Raw genomic sequence first — 18,154 nt, 5'->3', positions numbered from 1 at the left:
AAAAACTGGTAAATTGAACTTTATCAAAAGTAGAAACTTTTGCTCTTATAAATAGTCAAGATTTGTTTTTATGTATTTACTCTTTTTTTCAAGAAAATATGAGAGTACAAACATTTTCGTTGCATTTTATATCTTTGCCTCTCCCTAGCAAGGGTTAGAAGTATGCCCTTCCCTTCCAGCAATAGCATTATTAAGCATCTACACAAAAGAGCAATAAGACATTCTATAATAAAGACATCTGTACCCGAATGTTTATGGCAGCACAATTCACCACTGCAAAGATGTGGAAACAACCTAAGTGGCCATCAATTCATGAGTGGATTATTAAAATTTGGTATATGTTTACAATGGAATATTACTCAATTCTAAAGTCAAGATTTTTAAAAATGAGAAAGCTACAGACCGGAAGAAAATACTTGAAATACACATACATTTGACAAGAAAGTAGTGTTCTGAATATATAAAACACCTTCCTTTACCACTCCATAGTAAGAAGATAACTCAATTGAAAAAATAATAAGGTATTTTAACATTTTAATGAAGACATCTCAAGGAAGGAGGCATATGGATGACCAATAAGCACAGGAAAAGGTGCTTAACATCTCTACAATTACATAAACACAGAAGAAAAAACATGTAGAAATAATAAGATGAAATAGGATTATATTCTTGTTAATTTCTAACTGTTTTATTGTAATGATTGGGGTACAGAGAAGTGTTACATGTAGAGAAAGAGAAAGCAGGAAAGAGAGAGAGAGAACGTATATAATATGTATATTTAGCAACAAAATGAACCCAGGTGTAACCACTGCCCAGAGAACATCCAGGACATTGCCAGCATCCCAGAGGCTCCCGTGGAGCTGCAAAAATCACAATCTTCTCATTCCACGCCAAGTTATATGCTGATTTTCAAGGTCACTGGGTCCTTGATTTAGTTTATGATTTAACCTTCTATGCAAGCAAACCTAAAAAGTGTTATCTAATTTTACCTGCTTTTTGGACCTTATATAAGGTCCAAAAATTATATTTTTCTTTTTTTGAGACAGAGTCTCACTGTGTTGACCAGGCTAGAGGGAGTGCCATGGCATCAGCCTAGCTCACAGCAACCTCAAACTCCCGGACTCAAGCAATCCTTCTGCCTCAGCTTCCTGAATAGTTGGGATAGAGGCATGTGCCACCATGCCTGGCTAATTTTTTCTATATATTTTTAGTCGGCCAATTCATTTCTTTCTATTTTTTTTTTTAGTAGAGACGGGGGTCTCGCTCTTGCTCAGGGTGGTTTCAAACTCCTGACCTTGAGCAATCCTCCCGCCTCAGCCTCCCAGAGTGCTAGGATTACAGGTGTGAGCCACCACGCCCAGCCTTTTTTTTTTTTAGTCTGTAGCTGTTGGTGTTTCCATGTTGCTGGCTTCTTCAGCTCCAAGTCTGGGATATGTGAGATGGAAAGAAAGCCCTGACAGTTGTTGCCTGGATCCCTGGGTCCTCAGTCAGTCTACCTTCTTCCCTCCATCTTTCAGAGTCTTCTAATATTCATTAAAAATGCAATGTTCAGGGGTTTTAAGGTGACTTAGTGGGAGGAATAGGGAAAACTGTCTATTCCATCTTCCCAGAAGCAAAAGTGTTCAGATTATTTTTTAAATACATCTGAATTTGTTTCCTTGTGTGGCTTCTGAGTTTTTGAAGATCGCCTTCAAGCTAAGATCTTAAAGAATTCTCTCATGGTTTCTTCTGGGATTGGTCATTTATTTTTTTCACATTTGACTCTTCCACTTACAATCATGAGATAAACTGGTTTTGTGTGAGTGTACAAATTAGCTAGCTACATTGCCCTGAATTGGTCAATTATGTAGCCGCCTGATTTATTCTATATAAATTATGATCACAATTTAAAAACATGGTTTCAGCTCAAACAGTGTTCTCTCCCTCCCTTTGGTCTCTTTAATAGGTGCATTCTCTCAGGCAGATCCACATGTTAGGAGCTGTGGCCTCAGACAGCTTTGGAGATGGATCCTTGTAATTTATTATTGTCCCAAGAAAGGAAAAAGTAAACAAACAAAATAAACAGAAGCCTCTCATCTTCAACTTCAGAATGAAAATCTCTGAGAAATGCTCTGATTGGCCTAGTTGTGGCTAAGGAGGCAGATTGCTATTCACAGCAACCATAAAGACACAAGAGCCATAGTTCCCACTCAAAAAGGCCACTAATTTGCTGCAAAATCAGGGGAGACAGGATCCTGACAAGATAAAAACGTTACAAGAATATCCGCTGTAAGAATTTCTACAAAGTGTAATACTCAATACTATTAAAGCTCGAAGAAAATTCATATATGAAGGATGAGAAAAATCACTGATCTTTGTAAGGGCCTAGAGAATTATCTGCTACATCCTGGAAAATAATGGTTTGTCCTCAGTGCTCCATGACCTTCTGCCCGTGGAGCTACTACAGTGAAGTTAACATATGAAGAGTGTAAAATATGTGCCGCAGTTAAAACTGCAGACATCATTAACCACCAGCTCCACACTTTTGGATAAATTAGGTAACTTCTTTAAACTTCAACTTCCTCATCTGTGCTATGGGATAAACATAAAGTCTAATTCATAGGGTTATAGTGAATGTTAAACAAGATAACTTTAAGAAATGGAGTCACTTTCGATGTTACCTATTGAATCAAAAAGCAGAATTCAATTTTTTAAATGAATCCATTGACCAATTTAATATTGCATTACATCAGTTCTAGGTACGAGGAGTATTGGAATAGTATTAATAGGATTATTCTAAATTCTTTAGGTCTTATTATTGTTTGAGTAAAGGTTTTTTGGGGGCAGTGTATTGCAAATAATTCAATATGGAAAAAAAGAATAACCAGATTTGGTGGTATTATAATGGATATCTGTTTTAGATAATTTGTGACAAAGCAAGGGATTATCATCAGAATTAACTCCATTTTCTCCTAAATCCCATTTTTCTGACCAGCCCTTCCTTTAAATCTGAGAAAAAATTTGATATTGGCCGGGTGAGGTGGCTCATGTCTGTAATCCTAGCACGCTGGGAGACCAAGGCGGGAGGGAGGATTGCTTGAGCTCAGGAATTTGAAACCAGCCTGAGCAAGAGTGAGTCCCTGTCTTTACCAAAAAATAGAACAATCTGTCCAGCGTGGTGGTGTGTGCCTGTAATCCCAGCTGCTAGGGAGGCTGAGGCAGGAGGATCACTTGAGCCCAGGAGTTCAAGACCAACCTGAGCAAGACAGTAAAACCTCACCTCTATGAAAAAAAAAAAATAAGAAAGAAAGAAAAATTAGCCAGGCATGATGGCCCAAGCCAGGCATGGTGGCCCACATCCGTAGTCCCAGCTACTTAGGAGGCTGAGGCAGGAGGATCTCTTAAGCCCAAAAGTTTGAGGTTACAGTGAGCTATAATAACACCACTGTACTCTAGCTGGGGTGACAGAGCAAGACTCTGTCTCAAAAAAAAAAAAAAAAAAGGCCGAGCACAGTGGCTCATGCCTGTAATCCTAGCACTCTGGGAAGCTGAGATAGGAGGATCACTCAAGGTCAGGAGTTTGAGAACAGCCTGAGCAAGAATGAGACCCCCTCTCTACTAAAAATAGAAATAAATTAATTGGTCAACTAAAAATATATAGAAAAAACTAGCCGGGCATTGTGGTGCATCCCTGTAGTCCCAGCTACTTGGGAGGCTGGGGCAGGATAATCCCCTCTGCCCAGGAGTTTGAGGTTGCTGTGAGCTAGGCTGATGCCACAGCACTCTTGCCCAAGCAAGAGAGCCAGACTCTGCTTCAAAAAAAGAAAAAGAAAAAAGAAAAAAAAAATTTAATAATTTAAAAATAATTTGATATTGATATGGCTTATGCCTGAATTCCTTTGGCCAATTTTAAAGTTCCTATTTATGCCAACTACATCTGTTAAATTCTGATTCACCCAGCAATCCGTTTCAATGAAGGAGAAAATTACCTCTACATTGTCACATCTTTTTATTTTCCTATTTCCTTGTGCTTTTTTCACAACGCGCTGTGGTATCCAAAGGCAGAGGCCATGTTCTCTTACCAGACCACAGCACAGTGTGTGGCAGACAGTGGGGTGAGGAAAAGGAGGAGAATGCTGATAACATAAACACGCACACAAAATCACGACAAAGCAAGGAGCTCACACAGAAAGCAAGTCAGTGGGAGAGGGACCCCTGGGAGGGCTCTTTTATTACCTGAAGATAAGTAAGTGTTCCTCAGTGTGTAGTGTTCCTCAGTGTGTAGTTAACCCTGAACATTGAGTTCCCTCATGTGAAGTCATTCTGAGCAGCGGGATACAGGGCGTGTGAGGAGGGTGTGCACTAGCACGGGGAGAAAAGTAACGGAGCGTAAGGAAGATGAGAATCAACACGGTACAAGCATTTCATCAGCAAAGTGAGGTGAGAATTCTAATCATTTTCATCTGCAGTTATACATATTAAAATAATTATTACTTTGTTCTCCAGTATTTGCCAAGTTCCCTACTATTTGTTAAATTTTTCTAATATTTCTCTAACATTTGCCACCCGCAACAACAACAAATTATGAAACAAGATGAGTTGTGTATATTCATAGGCACAATTTATTTTAAAATCAATACAAGAAACCTTGAAATGCAGGAATACCTTCAGATGTCACTGTTTAGCTCTGTTTAAATATCACATACGCTAAAAACTGATGCCAGGACATTCTCTAAATGACAGCTATAAATCAGTGTCTGGACAGGAAGAGCCCCATGAAAAGCTTACAGGAAGATAAAAGTCAGCCTTTCAGGTGGAGTATGGCACATGAATTAGTTTTACAGTAATTGTGTACCCAGTATATTTAGCCATTATTTAACTAAAAATTTCAGGAAGTTATCTTTTTTTAATGTGCATGCTGAGATAAGCCTGGGTATGCCTTAGTTCAGTGGTCCCCAACCTTTTTGGCACCAGGGACCATTTTCATGGAAGACTTTATTTCCAAGGACCAGGGGTGGCAGGAGGAGGCATGGTCTTGGGATGATTCAAGCACATTACATTTATTGTGCAATTTATTTCTATTATTATTACATTATAATATAAAATGAAATAATTATACAACTCACCATAGGTTGGGGACCCCTGCCTTAGTTCCTTCTGAGGGACTGGACATTTCTGAAGGTGCAAATACAACCATCACTGTGGGAACTACACAAAGTTCAAACTGCTTAAGATCATTTCTATATAAAACTACAATTAGCTGAACTATGGCAGAGATCCTTTGACATATAGCTTTTCTTCATTTTACTGCATCTTAATAAGCAGAACTTTACTACTGCAAATGCTATTTATATGTATTTTATTTACATATAAGTTACGATTTTCCTAACTACCCATCCCTGTGGTTATAAAATTTTTCTTTCCTGAAAAATCTCTCTCATCCCTACCTTTTCCACTTGTCCCTTTGTTCCCTAAAGCTTATATTTCTTCTTTAAAGGGATGTGTTTTCCTTTGAGAACACCTGCTGGGGAGCCAGCCTCAGAAAGGGAATAGAAATGTTTTTTCCCAGATTTTGAAAGAGACAAATCTCTATAGGAATATCTGTTCAATTACAGAACAGAAATCAATAAGAAATTAGGGGAGAGTAGACAGAGCTTTGCCTGTAAACATCTATTCAATGACACGTGGAATCCTGCCATGGTGTCATGCAGGTGTCACGAGGCAATGAGGATACATTCACGTGAGTTTTCCAGCTACCTGCCTGGGTGAGGACCATCCATGCTGGCACGGGCTATGGCTTTTATTCTTCAGATACCTGCGGACCTGTGGGAGTATCCTGTAAGCCTTCCAACCCAGCCTCACTTTGAAGACATTCTTTCTCTTCTTCCACAGCATCTTTAGGATTGGAATCCTCTCGGGAGATACCCGCTTCAGCCTCTGGCTGCTCTTCATTAACGCAATTAGAATTGACATCGAGTTTGACATCTGATTTTAAAAAAAAAACAACACGGTGATTTTGTTCCATGTGGCCAACATGCTTGTAAATGCTTTACATGTATTAATTTATTTAATCCTCATACCAACTACATGAGGTACGTTATTATCTCTACTGTCATTACTCTCAGTATTTTATAAATGGGGAAACCGAGAAGAGAGGGGTTTGGTAACTTGCTCCAAGTTTCACAGCTAGCAAAACGGCAGAATCAGCATTTGAAGTCAGGCCTCTGCTTCCAAAGACTGATCTCTAAATCAGGACTGTTGTTTGGGATTTGACAAAACCTGCATTCGAATTCAGCTTTCCTATTTCTTAGCCTGATGTCCCTGGGTAGGTAACTGCCTAATTGTGGTTGTTTCCCTTATCTATAAAATAGGGGTAATAAAGGCTACCCCACATTTGTGAACAAGAAAGGGGTCTGCAACATTTAGAATAGTGTTGGGCACGTGGCTCACGCTTCACAACTGGGAGTTCCCAATCCTACGAGCAATCTTCATCTCCCACAGTGGTTTGTTAGTACACGAACAATTGTTATTCTCTGTCCTCAGCATATAGAATAAAAAAGTGTGGTCCAGAAAACAGGAGGAGGCATGGCAATCAGAAAGCCTGACTATTCTCTTAATGACAAATGGTTTAATTTTGATTTAGAATATAATCATTTCATCCCACTAAGCATGTTTCTCAACCAAGTGGTAAAGGAGACATGGCCCCTGGAGGGGTGCAGGCAGAAGCGTCTAGTATAAGAGCCATCCAGATAACTTTTTCAATCTATGTACACTCCCCCAGAATATATGATATATGCTCTGGGGTGGGGAAGTGGGTGGGGATGGTTCTTCTCTCCAACTTGAGAATCAGGCTGAAGCCCCTCACTATTTCTGATGAAAATGAGTCACATAACCTCACACAGAATGGGGAGAAAAATAATATGAAACTTGCTGTTCTGACACTTGCTGAAATTTAATCTGTATATTCTATCTGCAGTTTAATCTGTAATTTATAAGTATATTCTGTAGTTGCATGTGTAGTTTTGAAATTTAATTAAGAAATTTAAAGGCTTCCAACCTTAAAATCTTTTGGTAGTCATTAGGGGGAATTTAATTATTTCCCTATTCAAAGACCTTAAAATCCTTCATGAGCAGCATACAAATGAATACTCATTAAGAGTCTCATTGTTCCAGGGCAGTCTCCTAAGTTAGAATGTGCAATAAAACTACATGTCTCAGAATTCCATGTCTCTGTTTTCCAGTGATGTGTAGGTTGGCTATATTTTATGCATTATCCCAAGGACTCAAGAAAGGGACACATTTGTGTTTAAGTGTAACCCTTATATTGGTTTCCCCAAGCTCTCATGGTTCCGGGAGAAGATTCAGTACCAGCGTGCCCTGTGTTAGTACTATCTAGCATTCCTCCCTCTGCTAAGAAGCAGAGTGAGCTCGAGTTTTATTACGTACTGTTCTCCTCTTGACTCTTTTCTTTGGCAGCTTCCAATTGTTGCTTCTCATAAATGTCCTTCAGATTCTTACAGATTTTCTTATGTGCAAACCAGTGTGTTTTCTGGCAGGTTTGATCGCAATATATTACCTGAAAGCAATTGTAGGTTTATTTTCATTTCAAGAGCTGCGATTTCATGATTTCCCAACTACAACATTAAACCAAGAGCTATGCTGTAAAAATGTTCAGTTTTCTATACCCTATTTTAAAACCATGACGTGTGGCTGTATATTGCTTTAAATTTGTACTTCCTAGCTGACACTTTCAAACTATAATGGATATATAACAAACTGCCTACCCAAAACTCTAACAAATAGCTTAATATAAACCCTCTATGTGCCAGAATTGGTACAGCATAATGACAAAGAAGATACAGCTGTTGTCCCAGAGGAAGCTAACATCAAGACAGGGCAGGATTAGGCAGAAAGGAGGGAGCCAGGCACCTACCAACATGATTTATAACACAGCACAGGATGTCAGAGCGATGGGAACACAGAGGAAACAGTGACTCACTCTAGCTGGGGGCGTCAGCGTAGACAGAGAAATGGCAAAGAAGCTTTCCAAGTGGAGGGAATATCTTGTACAAAAATGCACAAGGGAAGTGAATGATATGTTCAAGAACAGCAAGATGTTTTTGTAAATGAGCTTATATTTTTGCCAGTGAGAGAGGGAAAGAGATGGGAATGAACCTTATTAAGTACTTTATTATACAAAGTCATGTGCTAGGCCCTTCCACATAGATGATGTCACAGATTGTATTACTGGCCCCAATTCATGCCTGCATTCATTTGCTTTCCCATGGGATTTTAGTTCTTTGCACTAAGGAGGAGGGGACTTGACTTTGGATTTGGCCATGTGATTCGTTTTGACTAACAGTATGAACAGCATGGCAATTTCAAGGCTAAGCCTAAAGAGGCCTTGTGTGTTTCTACTTGCCCATTTGTACCTCTGCCATTGCCATGAGAACATGCTCAGCCTCGCCTGCTGGTGCAAGGAGGATGAGAGACACAAAAAACACAACTGCCACAGCCAAGCCCAGCCAACCACAAACGAGGGAGGAAGACTAAATGATTATTGTTGTAAGCACTGGCTTTTAGAGTGTTTTTATAAGTATCAATAGTTAACCAACATACATAGCTTAATTTAATTCTGACAACTCTAGCTTCGTGTCACATATAAGGAAACTGAGGTTCACAGAAGTAAGTAAGGAAAGAAGATGAAGCTGGAGAAATAGGTTATGGCAGATTTTAATGGGTTTCATAAAACATGCTGAAGAACTTCAACCTTAAAGTCAACAGGAAATTGCTATTACCTATGGGATTAAATAAATGTACAGACACATGTGTGTAATATCTGGATGTGAGAAAAACACGATCAGATACGCCCTTTACGAAGATAATTCTGGCAGAAGGAGGCAGTGTAGTTCATAGGGATTAAAAACTGGTGACAGTCAAAAGGAAGTTGTAGTTTCACAAGAAAGAGGTGATGAAGAGATTGCCATTAAAGTCAACATCAGAAGAGTTAAGACTGTATATCCACGAATCATTCTATTCTTGGTGTTCGTATCTGCACCAGCCTCAGTCTCCTTTTCCCATAGATAATCTTTCTCTATTTTCTCATATTCGTTCATTCATACCCTTTCTTTTTATGAGTTGGACGGCACTGAAGCTGAGGAAGACTGGTAGTTTGACAGAAATAGATACAACACAGAACTACGTTCATTTTATAATTCTCTCCCCAAACTACTTAGGTATTAGATGCAATATTTTCGTGTACTAGAATTTATTAAAAAACTAATGTCACCTGTCATATTTATAGAATATTAAAACTCAGTCATCAGCTTGGCTGCAATCTAAACCAGAAGTCAATGAACTTGAAAGAACTCCATTCTTACCATTTTGCATACTGAGCATCTCTTACTTGCTCCCTTTTCTCCACAGGTAGTGCAAAATTCAACATCCACAAAACCCACCTGGCCAGTGATGGCCTGGGTCAGTACAGAGAATGCAGTGGGATCAGAACCCTAGAAGAGGAGGAAAAAAACCCTCTGAAATCACCATGGAAAGACTACAGAAATGTCACCCCATGAATAACGCTATCGCACAATGTTGACACAAAAAGGAAGAAATCATTAAGGCTAGAGATTACACAGACTTTATGACAAAATGACAAATATCCATTCAAGTATAATGTTTTCTATACAAAGCATAGAGGAAGTAAGTCATAGATCTCAATAATTAAAGAGAAAAAACATGGCTGTACTTGAGAATAAAAGTTGTTTTCAATTAGAGTAATTCAGTAAGCCCACAGTGATTTCAGATATAGGACAATGGACTCAGAGTGAATTTTCTACTGAGAACTGACATCAAGATAATATTCTGTATGACAATTATAGGGCACATCACAAATATTTAACTATCTTAATTCTTAAAGTTTGGTACAATGTAACTATTTTAAAAACAATACATTTAAAATCATTTACTTGCTGTTGGTCTGCAATTCAAATAGTTATCATCTTTATCATAGGACCATTCCAAACTCTTTAAGAAACATACATGTGATTGTATCAAAGTATTAAGAAAAATCTAAAGTGTGAAAATTATTACTATAGGGCTCTGGATAATTAGAAAGGGTTGTTAAAGAGGATTTATGAAATATTTTTGTTTGTTTTGTTTCATTTTGAGACGCAGTCTTACTCTATCAGCTGGCTAGAGTACAGTGGTGTCATCATAGCTCACAGCAACCTCAAACTCCTGGGCTCAAGCAATCCTCCTGCCTCAGCCTCCAGAGTAGCTGGGACTACAGGCATGCACACATGCTGGAGAAGCACATCATAGAACTTGTTAAAAATTCAGATCCATCCCACTACCCCACACCTTCCAAATTAGAATTTTTAAGGGTGTGACCTCAGTACGTGCATTATTACCTACAACCCAGTTAATGGTAAGACGTACTGAAAGTTTGAGAACTACTGGTACTTACTATTATGATGAATATGTATAAATCTATATAATTCTTTAGTCTCAAAGGTGGAGTACTGGATCAGGTAACAGTGTGGTACGCAAATCAACAGAGTATGATGTATTCAACAGACAGTGAAACAATTATGTTTTCATGTATAAAGGAACACTTGGAACTCACTTCTAACCCTGCTTTTCCACACACAATGATATCGCACCTAGAGAAGGCACTGAGAAGTCACAGAGGGAAGGAAGAAGCCATGAGTGAGACTGGTCTCAGGATCAATTTCTTGTTTGAAATGTAAAAAAGCATAAATGGGTATAGGTAAGGAGAACAGAAACTTATTCAAAATAGAAAAGGCAGAAAGTATCTTTATTAAATGCTACTTAATATATGACAAAATGGTAGTAAGTAATTTAAAGAACAGATAATAAAGTCAACAAAGTTCACTTTCCATCGCTGGGATGTATAAATGGATTTCTTTTTTAAGTATGGAAAATTTCTAATCAGAGGCATTAAGGTGGACTTTAGGAAGCTGGACATACTTTGAGATTGTGACCAGGAACCCCGATAAGCCTTCCCATGGCTCATCCAGATAAATCCTCTCTGCCTGGACACATCACCGTAGACGGTCAATTAGTACCTTCCTCTAGTACCAGACTCTGCACTGGTAAGTCTCACAGCCACAAGTGGATGTGTGTGCCTGTATTACATAGCAGATGGGTACCCACCTTTACAGCTTTCATGGAGGTATTTAAAATGTCAGCTTCTACTGTAATCATCTGTAATGTATTCCAACATAGGAAATACTGTTTCATAAACTATGAACTATAAAAATGTAAGAAGACGATCATGAGATGGAAAATGGAGAAACACAAACAGATTTAGCAGACAAACTTATCTCTACCTTTGTTCCTGAAAATGTTCTGAAATCATAAAAATAAATATTAAAGAAAATTTGCCTTTAACAATATAATACGTGGCTTTAATTAGGTCTTACTAACAGAGTCAACCTAGTTAAGAAGAGTCTTACAATTTCAACAGGAGCGATGCTTCGAACCAGCTGCTGGAGTAGTGTAGCTTCACAGTAAGGAAATTTTCGGATACTTTCCCTAATGATCTTTTCTTGATAGACTGGAAAGCCATCGGAAGGTCGGCCTTTTAACAAGCTGAAAGATATTTTTTTGATGAGTAATTGGAGTTGAATCACCAAGCATTCCCTCCTGAACTCAATAGCTTCTAGTTGCTTCTTTTTGTTACTTAAGATTTTCATTGTCTCTTTAAATCATGAAGAAGGACTCAATTCAAATTGCTATTGAACTTGTAAGTTAAGCCAGGCCTTATCAGGTTTGGGGCCCTGAGATGAATATGCAAAGGTGACCCCTAATCATAAAACATGTTAAACACTGTTATTGGAGTAGCTAGTTACTCATTACCGTGTCAGTTATTTCAACTAAGAATGAAAACTCTCATGAGTCACACCCTTCTGACATAGTTCCCTTTTCTCAGTGAAGCTGCAAGAGAATTTGATCTCTGCTGGTGGAAGAACAAGGATAACACCCAGCTCCCCAAGGAAGTAACAGAGATGTCCTGAGTGCCATTATGAACCCAGAGCTTCAATCTGCAGCATAACATACCTACTCTCAATTTGCACTTGGGCCACTTTCTAGCTGCATGATCTTACACATGCTATTTAACCTTTCCAAACCTCAGAGTCCTCATCTGTAAATTAACGATAACCACAAAAACATCACTGTAAAGGGTACGTAACTGAATAATCACTCAATGTAAGTATAATATTGTTCCCAGTTTCTTACAGACTAAATGTGATCCCAACAATAGCAATTGCTGCCTAAATGCTTACTTTTAAAACCCACAAAGAGGCTTTATACAATAACACATTATCCACTTGAGTGTATTTTATTCGTGACATGGTAAAAACTGTACCTTTTGATCAGCGTGTCTAATTTATTCTCTCCATCTTTTAAGAAATTAATGCATTTCTGAAAGATACAGCTGATGTAATGCATTTTCATAGCCAGTACTTCATTCATGTCTCTTTGCTTCATACATTTCTCACAAATCAAATCCAGCACCTTGTAGCATTTATTCAGGGCTGTTTCTTCTGTCAGCAGAGGATTCTCATTTACAAGCATCACGATCTAGAAGAAATTCCAGTGAACTTAGAAATTCCATGAGAGACTCTTCCACGTATAGGATAGTCCGTTTGGATGATTTCAAAAGATTACCAAAGAAAATCTTTCTTAGGATCATGTAGTTACTATGTTAAATCAAATTAGAATGCTAATTGCCCCTGATCAAAGTTATAGAACTAAAACAGAAGAATTCTGATATCATGGACTCTCTTGAAGTATATCAAAGTTAAATGTGATCTTGCACCTAGCTAAACCAGGGTATTAGCATGCCATTCGGAGTACATGGTTTTACTGCCTGTGTTAAAAGCACTATTATAAAAGATAAACATGGCATATTTGTACAACCTTTATATACAGAATTAAATCATTGAGCAATAACTACTTTTAGTTAACATTACTTGGCTGTAGAATTTCATGGCTAGCAGAACTAAAATTCTTGCTAATTCTTATTAATTATAGGAAAATAAGATTTTTTTTTAAAGAGTAATATAAAAATGAGCTGTGTTTTACTTTCCAATTAGCTACATTTCTCTATGGAAGTTTTCCTGAAGATGTTTTCAATCAAGGAGAATAGATAAAAGAGAAAACTATAAATTGCTTTAAGGGGGGAAATATTAGAAAGTTATCAAATCTTACATATTATGAGTCCCACGTTTCCCATGTATGCACAGATCAAGCTCAAATTCAGTGTAATAAGTATTTTTTTATTGGCTTTATTATAGGGTAGATTATTTGAAGTGGGTCTGCATGGGACAGTAATACGAGCATGTGTGTAACACGGCACGACTACATGCACAGAGCAGAGAGAGTCAATCAGTACCTGCTAACACATGTGTTACAGCAAAATCCCTGTACCACGGATCAAAAATGTCAGGGAACAATAAGTAAATATCCTGAATGAGAGTTTTTTCTTTAGGCATGAAGAAAGATCATTTGTTAGCTTACATAAAAACCATGCATAGCCTCCTACTTGGAAATTTAACACAGATTGAATGTCTTTGTGAAATTTAAACAAGATTTCCACTTATTTTTGATACTATTAGATTTTTATGTATCCTAATATTTTACTAAAAATCCGTCACTTAATAATGAATTGTTAGACTTAATGAAGTAAGTATAATCAGAATCCTTCTTGGTAAATTTGCTGATAACTCCCTCTACCAAAACATATATCAAAATTAATTTGTGGCAGAAAAGAATAGACTCATTAATCATCTTGTTAGACTTCTGCTAACTATAATCATTTAAAGTTATCTGATTAATATTTTTATATACGGCATTTAAAATCAAAGTATTAAACTCACAAGTGAGAATTCTTTTAAAAAATATCAAATAGAATCCAGATTAATGATCTTTTCTTTGGAGACATTAGACCTTATTTCAGCACAAATATATACCAAGAAAAATGATAAATAACTACAGCATTAGCATATTACTGAAACATTTATCTAGTTGCACACAAAAGAATAATATTTGTACTGGTTTCCTTCCTTTAATCTCTGCAGCATTATGAAGTAATATATCAGAAAGGAAATCCTTATTATTAATTACTGAGGAAGAGTAAATATATTCTTGTCAGCATTAAAAACTAGATGAATCTCCCAGTGGACTGCTACCTGAAAGTATGTTTATGCAGTGGAATTTGGAATTCTTTTTATTTTTAAATCTCAGTTTTCAAAATTGCTAAATCTACAATTCTGGGCTTGAAAATCACATTAATAATCAAAGACAAGATTGCTCTGTGCACATCTGCCTCCTGTCCATTTAGACACCCTGCTGTGTTCTGTTGCCATTTTTTTCTGTGATTTTTGTTTTTCTTCTAGATAACTTTCATATTCTGGGCATCGGCACAATTCCCAAGTCCCTTTCGAAAACAAACACATCTTTGTTGCTATAGCAGCCACTTAACCGAGACACAAATGTAGCTGTGCTAGATGCGCTGTGTAATGAAAAAGTGAGTTGTGCATTGGGGAACATTTCTGTGCTTATTTTCTTTTTCTTTTTTGAACCAGAAGAGGGTTATCTGTGCTTATTTTAAAAGGTGCTTGACATTATACAGCGGCTTTTGGTTACTTTTTTTAACACTCTGTATGAAAACCCATGCTAGCCTGAAAAGGTGTAGAACAATAAAAATGGGCCACAATAAGAAGAACTGGGCAGTTTTTTATATCCAAAGTATGGACAAAAGGAAGGGTTTCAAGTGAATATTGTTTATAACTTATAAAAATCAAGGTCGAGTCTGAAGGAAGGTACTATAGTAACAGACTAGTCTCTTTTTATAAGACTAAGTGCTCTAAAAAATTTATGTAGTCTATTTCAGATTCCATACCTTTACAATTTATTGCTTGTATAAATATGCCCTTAATCCAATTTACTCAAAATGTATGCCTTTAAAGATAACTGAAGGTAGAATAATTCTTAAGATACTTCACCCGGAGAGACTGGGTTCCATCAAAAATTATTCCACAAACCCTTACTGCAATCTAAAGGAGTAGAAATGTATATGTAAAAGACAATGGGTCAGAAAAATACAGGAAAACTTCTCCAAATCAATCTAAACCAGAGTATCCCGTAATGCTCAGGCAGGAAGAGAACAAGGGTCTTAGAAAACAACACATACTTTTCACATTGAGAAATACTGCACCCCTACAAAACACTTGTCTCCCCATCACTGCCTGTCCCATGCCTAAGAGAGACAGTGCCACAGACAGGAAATCACTGCTACTCACAGTTCTCTCTTCCCCACAAGTGCTGAAGGAGACAGAACCAGTAACACAGAAGAAAATAAATATTTTTAAAGGTTAAATTCTAAGTCCCCTGCAATCTTCACTAGAAATATGAGCATGCAATTCACAGCTGAATTCCTTTTTTGCCTACTTCTAGCAGTTCTTCCAGAATGTTAAGAAAAACCCTGAGCTTTCTAAAATAAAAACTGCAGATTTTACTTTTCTGTCTTTTGGGAAAGTCATCTACCAACTTGTCATCTCTCTTAAAGGCCCAGAAAATTAATTTGAGTGGAGCACCACACAATAGGTATTTTTTGTTTGTTTTGTGAGAGTCAAAGACTCAAGAACGATGGGATGCATCGATAAAATAATATGGTTATATATATTTTGGATCTTTTATCTCTGAATGAATGTTTTTGGGCTTTTTTGTTTTTGGTTTTTTTTGAGACAGAGTCTCACTCTGATGCCCTGGCTAGAGTGCCGTGGCGTCAGCCTAGCTCACAGCAACCTCAAACTCCTGGGCTCAAGCAATCCTTCTGCCTCAGCCTCCTGAATAGCTGGGACTATAGGCATGTACCACCATGCCTGGCTAATTTTTTCTATATATTTTTAGTTGGCCAATTAATTTCTTTCTATTTTTAGTAGAGACGGGATCTCGCTCTTGCTCAGGCTGGTCTCGAACTCCTAAACTCAAGCAATTCTCCTGCCTTGGCCCCCCAGAAAGCTAGGATTACAGGCGTGAGCCACCACACCTGGCCCTGAATGAACATTAATCTTCAAAAGAATAATTTTATAAGAACTATCTACTTGTTCATTTATTTTAGAGACAGGGTCTCATTCTGTCACCCAGGCTGGAGCATAGTAGTATAATCATAGCTTTTTGTAGCCTTGAAATCTTGAGCTCTAGCAAAGCAATTCTCTTGGATCAGCCTCTTGAGTACCTAGGACCATGGGCATGTGCCACCAAGTCTGGCTATATTCTTTAATTTTTGTGGAGATGAGTCTTGTTATGCTGCCCAGGCTGGTCTCCATCTCCTGGCCTCCAGTGATCCTCCCTCCTCAATCTCCCAAAGTGCTGAGATTACAGGCATGAGCCACCATGCATGGCCCTGTCTACTTATTTCAAGGGTGCTCAGCATATTCTATAAATTCTTCTTTTGTAACAGATTTCTAAGGAATCCTATTTTACTATATGATAGTAACACCTTGTATTAAAGAAAATCCTCAACTTTTGACCCAACTTACTATCTTGCTCACCAAACAGTTCTGACATGCTGTCAAATCTTACACAGTGAAGACAGATACTAGCCACTGAAATTTGAAAAAGGACATCACTGTAGCACACGTATAGCTATGTAGATTTCTTCGATGATTCATTGACGAAATTGTACTTCTTTCGATTGAAGTTTTAAAAACATTTTGTAAATAATAACAAAAGTTTGTGTTAAATAAATCTGAAGAAAGTAGTGGTGAAAATTGTTCACGATGACTCTTGAAGTTTCCTAGTTTAAGCTATATGAATTTATGTGTCAGTCTCTACAAAGTTTGATAATCTGTTTGATTTGACTAATTACTGGAAGAATTATACTACTTAAAGGCATCAAATGGCTACTTGCATTCAAAATGTGCTCCTAATTACATTTCAGAATAGTTCCTAGAAAGACAATGAATGCAATAGATGCTGTTGGTGTCTCACATAGCTCGTCTTTACCAGGCCTGGCACCAGGGCCCAGGTACCCTGAGTGTGGGCTGCTAAGGTCATGTCTCCTAGAGAACTGTCCTCATTCAAAGAGAGCCACCTCACTTGGTACTATCTGAGAGGCTGTCCTTTCCCTCTGGGGACAGACTCCAGCCAAGGACAGCCTGATGGATTCCAAAAACTGGACTCCTTTGCCTGTCTGGAGCCATTTATGCTCCAGAGTTCCCGTGGGATGGTGGGAGCTAAGCTTCAGCCAAACCCACCTCTTGGCCCGCCTTTTCCTCCGGCTCCAGTCTGTTTCCCTCACTCTTCCACTGAGAGCGCTCTTTCAACAAATCAGTTGGCCCAAGAGAACCCATAGCAAGCTCTGTATCTACAAAGCCCAGCCCAAGCCAATTAAGATCCCATATAGTAAGAGCTGTTCAAACTCTGAAGCAATATTTACATAAAAAGCAAATGCAATTAGCAGCACACTACCTTGACCGGATGAAGGTTAGTTGTGGTGATAATTTTGTGCAGCGGGCCTGCCAACTTTGGGGGCAGTTTTGGCTCTTTATCCAGTCCCTGGGGTTTAGTATAATAATCCAGTCTCTCTCGAGGAAAGAAATTGTTGATTATAGTCACACAATCATGTTGACCTTTTAATTGAAAAATAGAAAAGTTGTATTTATAATTTTATTATTAAAAATAAGTCATCTAGATTTTTATTAATTATATTGCTGCTTTCTTGTTAAGTAAACATGCATCAGTATCTTTATTTTTCAGGAAAGGAGAGTAGAGGAGGAGGAGAGGTAAAACACTTTAGAGAACATTTATAAACATTTCTTGTAAATTCAAGAAATAATCTTTTAAAGACACAAAATCCACAAAAAAATTACAAAAAAAAACACTGCTAACTTATAATTGACTAAATATTTTATAAAAGTTGCTTGTCATTCAAATGTGTCTTCTTCTACCCCTACACAAATGATGGTCATCCCTTCTCTAATCACATCTGGTTGTATTTATGCAATATTTAAATTTACTTGATATTAAGTATATTTATTATTATAATTATTATTAATATTATTAAGCAAAATCCCCCCTTCCCCTGAATTTGAGAAAAGATTGGCCTCTTTATGAAACAAATTAGAGAAAAAGCTTTTGC

At 37.6% G+C, this 18,154-nt stretch overlaps 1 protein-coding gene across 2 annotated transcripts in view; it reads right to left on the bottom strand.

The window, feature by feature from the left end:
* Positions 1-3,489: 3,489 nt before the first annotated feature.
* ANKMY2 (ankyrin repeat and MYND domain containing 2) overlaps positions 3,490-18,154 on the bottom strand; it is a 37,209-nt gene continuing 22,544 nt past the window's right edge. Inside the window, exons 5-11 of one of the 2 annotated variants that reach the window (XR_012921003.1) lie at positions 17,485-17,645; positions 12,374-12,588; positions 11,460-11,595; positions 9,360-9,488; positions 7,426-7,555; positions 5,106-5,964; positions 3,490-4,341 (exon numbers count right to left, since the gene is read on the bottom strand). Coding sequence is in view for 1 of the 2 variants with exons in the window: in XM_012781029.3 (XP_012636483.1) it covers positions 5,780-5,964; positions 7,426-7,555; positions 9,360-9,488; positions 11,460-11,595; positions 12,374-12,588; positions 17,485-17,645 (956 nt within the window). In the remaining variant the exon portion in view is untranslated. Of the gene's footprint in view, positions 4,342-4,578; positions 5,965-7,425; positions 7,556-9,359; positions 9,489-11,459; positions 11,596-12,373; positions 12,589-17,484; positions 17,646-18,154 lie in introns of those variants that run through there. The other variant, XM_012781029.3, reaches the window with a different exon arrangement.

Source organism: Microcebus murinus, chromosome 9, assembly GCF_040939455.1.
Source record: "Microcebus murinus isolate Inina chromosome 9, M.murinus_Inina_mat1.0, whole genome shotgun sequence".
Classification (NCBI taxonomy): domain Eukaryota; kingdom Metazoa; phylum Chordata; class Mammalia; order Primates; family Cheirogaleidae; genus Microcebus; species Microcebus murinus.
Note: the sequence above shows the minus strand (reverse complement) of the source record. Positions and strands in the feature narration are given on the sequence as shown.